Here is a 6,319-nt window from a genome sequence, read left to right on the forward strand (position 1 = left end):
AAAGGTAGAATAGTGAGTGGTCCAAACGCCAAGGGAAAATCAGATGGTCAGTGTCATCTTTTCAGGGCAATTTTCTGGTTCTGTTCCACCAATAAGTGGGTCAGCAATATGGACACTCTGGATTGCTGTGCAACTCTGCCATGCCTCCAATCACCATTTTAAATGGTGGTGGATTATTATATGAGCTTAAGCCTTCTCCACTGCCCTCTCACTTCATCACAACATCCCCCGCCGCCCTTTTCATTGTCTCATAATGTCCTTCTTCTCAACCTCATCTACCCTCTAGTTCCTCATCTTCTCCACTGCCCTCTCTCTTCATCTCAACCTCCTCCGTCCTTTTCATTGTCATGTCATGTCGTTGTTCTTAACCTCTTCCATCTCTCCAATTCCTCCTCTTCACATTCTTTATCTCAACGCTGCTTTCTGCATCTCCCTCATCTATCTTGCTTGTGCCCCACTGCTGCCTACACAATCTGTACAAATTTCTATTATGTCGTAATCCCCCTTCAAAACCAGGATATGTAGTCACCTCCCTTCAAAATCACAGTCGAGAGTTTTTTTTTTTTTTTGGTTATTCCATATATTGGAACTTTTCCTGGGACATTGGCAGCAATCTTGCCAATTTTAAGTTCATAACTATCCAATTCTGGCAGACTTAGGCCCTGTTCATACCTACCCAATTTGGCCCCGTGGGTATGTGGGACTCCATAGAGATGATTCTGGCAGATTTATTTTGCTTTCTTGGGACCTCTTCTGAGGTGGGTCATCCACCCAGCAGAAGCCTTGTCCTCTTCAAGAAGCTATTAGGATTCTCATGAATTTCTTTCAAGATTGGATGGTCATAGTTGAAGGCTCAATTAGGCTAAGCGTGCGCGTTCTGGACTTTGGGGTTTGAATTTTATATTTAAAAAGGTTAGATCTCTTGCCTTTAGGTTAAACATTTCGTTTTCCAATGTTGTTAGGGAAGCTAACTCTATCTTGGATGAGCTGGACATAGCTGGTGTGGGCCGCTCTTCTCTTTGTACAGAGAATATCCTCTGCCCTTCTTTTTGTTATTTTTTATTGTACTTTCTGTTATCTTTTAAAAAGCAGTGTTCCTGACATACTTGCTCAGGTGCATCAAGACTGGAAAAAAAAAAAAAAAAAAAGGTGCATCAAGACCCTCTGTTTGGGTGAATTCTACTGCTTTTGCAGTCTTTTTCTTACAATGAAGTTGTTGATTAATTGAAAGGAATATACAGCTGGACCCCCAAAAACAATTCCCAACTAATCAAATAGGAGTAATTTTTATTCATGATACATTTTAACTGGGACTCACAATTTTGACAGTTTGGTTTGAATTGCTTATGTGCCATGCATGCAATTCCTACGTAATTTCTAAGTGTCTGTGTAACATTCATCACACACTGCCAGAGTAAGAAAAGTTTTATTGTTTTCATTTTAATGTTGACTAATTTTTACATCTATCACGCTCTGCCGGGGTATGAAAGGTTTTCTTATTTTCATTTTAATGTTGACTGATGTTTTATGCATTTTCTGGAGAAATTTGGATAGAGCTAGGAATATTGCTGGATTTTAAGTAATTTGTCCATTGATTCATGACTGCACAGATAATCTTTGACAACATTTTAAACCACAAAATCCCCTGGCCTCGTGTTCCTGATGATATGTCATTTGAGGCCCAAGACTTGATAAACAGGTTTGTTACCATTGTCTTAAATTCTTTAGAATCGTTTTGACTTTTTGCAGTGCATTATATCATCTTCTGAGTTTTGCTAAGCCCACTTGCGTGTACAAGGCTTCTATTGCACACTTTGGTACAAGATCTATTCCATTCATCACATGCCTACGACTATTTACATGCTTTTGCCGAAGAATCAGGTCATTCCAATTGTCAGGTGGGCCACAATTTACAAAACAAATTTACAGCTGAAAAATACTTTGCTGAAGTCTTCTATAACCATCCAATTGTTTCTGACATTGTGGCCCACCTTATGAATGGACCAGATTTATTTTCAGGATTGAACACCTAGATGGTCAAAACCATCTTAATGGATGGCTTGGATACTGCACCTTTCGGCCACATGAACACATGTGGTTGCATGTGCAATAGCATTCTTGCATATGCGGGTAGGCTTAGCAAAGCCCTCATCTTCTTTAAAGTTTTGTTAGCTTGTGGCACATGGATCTGAGCCTGAGTCTATCTAATTGTGTCTATGAATGAAAAATAAATAAAAAATAGAACAGGGCCAGCTGAGCCGGGAAAGATTCCAACATGGACATTGTTTGTGCATTGCCATATTGGTGGATGCCCAAATGTCAAGGTGTAGATTTCAAAGATTCCACTTTGGTTTCCACCAAATATTGCAAGGAGAAACATTCTAGTACTGGGTCAATGCTTTTCTCCTTGTAGTATTTGGCAGAGGTGGTAACCTTGGCATGATTCTTCCTTCTTCCCAAAGGTAACATATGGAGTTGTATGCTTGCGCTCTCACATGTTTTTACAGGTTTCTCATTCATGACCCAGATCAGCGCCTTGGAGCAAATGGAGCCTCAGAGGTTGTTTCTAGTTGCCTATTAATCCATCATCAATTCTTACAAACTCACCTAGTCGCTGCAGTAGGAAACCTGAAAGAACTTGGAACTGATACTGGTGAATGTCTTCTTACCATTTATGACAGGTAAAAGGACATCCTTTCTTCAAGGGAATCAATTGGGACACCCTTGCCTTGCAAAAGGTAAGCATGTGTTCTCTGTTTACAATTTTGCTTGGACGCTGCTTGTGTATCATTTATAAAAGTTGAATCTTAGGCTTGCCATATGCAATGGAAGTTAATTAGTACTTTAAGACATTGCTAGAAACATATTCCACCATTGGGATTGTTTCGTGCAGCAACAACTTATGTTGATGCTCGACCACCATTTCATATGTACCAAAATAAAAAATCATAAAGTTTGATCCAGCTCCTGGCCGAAATTGAGTAGCAGCCGCTGGAATAGTCCGAAACAACCCGAAACTGGCCAGAACTTGCTGAAACTGAGCTGTAATGCTCATAAGCAAAACCAAGTCCACTTTGACTTATGGTTTGGAAAATTTTGGTTGCTTGGCTCTTCGTAACAAATGGCTTATTTCTCCTTTTCTGCCAATTGAATCCCATGTCTCTTATAGGGTTTCATGCATGTGATTGACACCATTTCATATGCTGCAGGTTAGATATTATTGATCTGAAGTATATGTTTTCAATGAGATAAACTGACCTCTGGGTTGTCTGTAGGCGGCATTTGTTCCAAGCCCCGATGGTGCAGACGATACAAGCTACTTTGTGTCACGGTTTCCACAGAGTTCTGGTGGAATACCAGAAGACGGAAACACTAGCGATTGTGCTTCTGGCTCAACTGATTCTAATTCAAGTGCTGGTGTTGATGCAAATGTATGTATCTACGCCTCCCTCTATGGCATAACTTCCTGACATGGTTAAATAAAGTTTGAGCTTATCTACTGTTGAAAAAAGAAAACCCAGGATTTTCTAGCCATCAGGGTTCTGAATGACTATGACTTGAGCAGAATGAGGGGAAGACCCACATACCCGGTGTCCACATCCTACAAGTCAGCAAACACTTTCTTCCAAATGGTCCCTGAACTGACCAAAAAAAAAAAACTGTCCTTTGGAACCCATTTCCAAATGGAGGAATCTTCAACCCTTGATTTTTGGATTACCGATGTCGTAATCAGTCATGCTGATTGAGAGGAGCACTCGTGTGAGTCCCACATGGTCATTAGTGTTAGTAACCCAAGTCACAAGCATATCATCTTTAGGACTTAGTTCAGTTTCTTTTGTTTTAATTGCTTTTATTTTGTTTATTTATGCATAAGATGTGAAAAGACTAGAATACCCTGAAACTTAGGCAAGGTATTTTTGTCATGTCCTTTGTATTAGGTTTTTCTCTCAGCCTATGAATATAATAGGTTTGGTATTTTTGCCCTTTTCTTAGTATTAGGGTTTTATTTGCTCTTATGTTTGGTTCTAGTTTTGTTATGCTTGCCTTGAGACTAAAATTTCATCTTGGTGCCTTCTAGCTCATTGATTGAAGATAGAGAGGGTTTTGAGATCTCTAGTCTCGAACTTGCTGGGTGTAGGGTTCTTCCCAAAAAAAAAAAAAACAGAAAAAAACAGTTCTTTTCTGTTTGGACCACCAGATCAAATAGTTGACTTTGTACAGGATACATTTATTGAAGATTTGACCCCTCCACACACCGTCACTTGCAATCCTTGTATTGTGTAGGTTGTGGCTGTCAATGTCTGTTTCAAAGTCTTAGTTTTGTCTACAGTGCGTCTTTGCATTTCCCATAATTGTAATGTCAACAATGCTATTGGAATATATCCTGCCCGGTTGCAGTTTCGAATGTACATAACATGAAGATCTCCTTGGACTTCTCAAAGAGAAATACTAGGGAGGCTCTCTCCTAGAGGCTCACCACTCTGTTTGCCCTATCTGGCCCAACCACACAACAATCCACACCCTTCATTTAGAAGTTCTCCCATCATAGATTGGGCACATGTTGAGTATCTTACTCATCAGAGATCTTGCCTTCCATACAGGGTTGGAAACCATGTTTATGGAAAACAGTTTCTAATTCACCTTTGTATGGACTGACGATTTCTGGTCAGTGAGTTTTATGGGCCATATAAAGGTTTTACAGGGTGTCCCTTCCTAGCTAAGCTCATCTCAAATGTTTCTTCATACCACGTGATTGAGAGACGAGACATGCTTGTTCTTTAATCCTGATATTTTACTGATGTTCAGATGGACCAATGTGGTGAGCTGGCTGACTTCGACCTTTCCTCTCCTCTAAATCTCTCTTTGATTAATTTTTCTTTCAAGGTAAGCTGATCTCCTGAGATGAAAAGTGCTTGATTTGTTTCTCTCACATGCATTCGACAGAGGCATGTATGAGGTGTCCGGACTTACAGGGTCCCGAGTCTCAGAAAACGTATAGTTTGCTGAGGCACGGGATTCTGTAATATGGTGCCCACTGTTTGGTAATCCAGACAATGATCTGATGAGCCCCACTGCAAATTTGGAGGGTTGGGATATTCCGATTGGGGAGATTTCGGGGAATCCCCAATCCAGGCTGGAGCTAATCAGATTAATGGTCTGGATCATCGTATCATGGCCCCAACACACCCTGCAATTTGTCTTCAGTAGAATATCTGCACACTGACAGTTCTTCCCTTCCTCCAACTGCATTTATTTTATTTTATTTATTTTTTTCTGGTAGCTTACATCTAAAACCAATAGCATACAGCTATGCATAGAACTTCAGCAATAGCTTGGAGCTTGCATTGACTGCTGACACGGCAATTGTATTGCAGAATTTATCTCAGTTGGCATCAATTAACTATGATGTGCTCTTACAAAGTGGAAAAACTTCATCCAAGTGCTCATCCCCATCAAAAGGTAATGAACCATAGATCTTAAATAAAGGCCTGGAGAAGGTAGCCTATGGATCCTACCATATTTGCATCACTTTCTACTTCCGAGCAATGGGGGCCCACATTTCTCTAACAGCAATTTTGCTACATCTACCACTGGCTAGCGCTGAGCATAAGCTAACGTTGCGTGAATGCTTCAATAGGACTTCCATACCTGTTATGGAATTTGTCATACACTGGTGTTGGTACATCATTTTTTAATACATGGAAATGTGTATTTTCTCCCGTATGATCTGTACAATCCTCATTGATTTGAGACTTCTTTTTTTTTTCTCAGTTGAAAATACATATAGAGCATACACACTGTGAATACCTTGTGTGTTTTCCTTTTCTCTGTCGGAACCTAGAGCTGTACAAGATCTGAGCCAACCGTCATACATCCCAAGATTCACAACAAATGGACAAATCCTAACTGTCATTCAAGATCTCAACTTACATGTTGTTTTTAATTTAATTATATATATATATATATATAAAAATTCAAAAACCTCCGTCAATCTATCGATTAGTCTTCGACATACCTATACTGTGATTTTATCATATTTTAATTGCAAAACCTTAATCATTCCTCGCCAAACATTTGCATTTTTGTGATGAATATACCCCTCTCAACCGTTGTTGTGAGGACTCATTATGAGGGCAAAAACGTTGAAAGCTATTGCATTATTTCAAGTAGAGACTAGATTCAACTATTTTGAATATCTATTAGCCTTCCTAATATTTTCAATTTATAAGCATTCAATTTCTAAGACGAGTGGGGTCAAGTATTTGAGTCAACCCCACCTGGGTGAACATTGAATAGAGTTTTCAGGATGTTTGAACTA

At 39.6% G+C, this 6,319-nt stretch overlaps 1 protein-coding gene across 6 annotated transcripts in view; it reads left to right on the top strand.

Moving 5' to 3' along the window:
* The window catches only part of LOC131218522 (probable serine/threonine protein kinase IRE4), a 28,632-nt gene extending 22,908 nt beyond the window's left edge, over positions 1 to 5,724 (top strand). For 3 of the 6 annotated variants that reach the window (XM_058213095.1, XM_058213098.1, XM_058213099.1), the window contains 6 exons: positions 1,611 to 1,699; positions 2,508 to 2,559; positions 2,682 to 2,738; positions 3,276 to 3,431; positions 4,807 to 4,884; positions 5,376 to 5,724. In XM_058213095.1, the coding sequence (XP_058069078.1) occupies positions 1,611 to 1,699; positions 2,508 to 2,559; positions 2,682 to 2,738; positions 3,276 to 3,431; positions 4,807 to 4,884; positions 5,376 to 5,474 (531 nt within the window). In that variant the 3' untranslated portion in view covers positions 5,475 to 5,724. Of the gene's footprint in view, positions 1 to 1,610; positions 1,700 to 2,507; positions 2,562 to 2,681; positions 2,739 to 3,275; positions 3,432 to 4,806; positions 4,885 to 5,375 lie in introns of those variants that run through there. The other 3 variants (XR_009157773.1, XR_009157774.1, XM_058213097.1) reach the window with 2 other exon arrangements.
* Positions 5,725 to 6,319: the final 595 nt, after the last annotated feature.

Source organism: Magnolia sinica, chromosome 11, assembly GCF_029962835.1.
Source record: "Magnolia sinica isolate HGM2019 chromosome 11, MsV1, whole genome shotgun sequence".
NCBI classification, from domain to species: domain Eukaryota; kingdom Viridiplantae; phylum Streptophyta; class Magnoliopsida; order Magnoliales; family Magnoliaceae; genus Magnolia; species Magnolia sinica.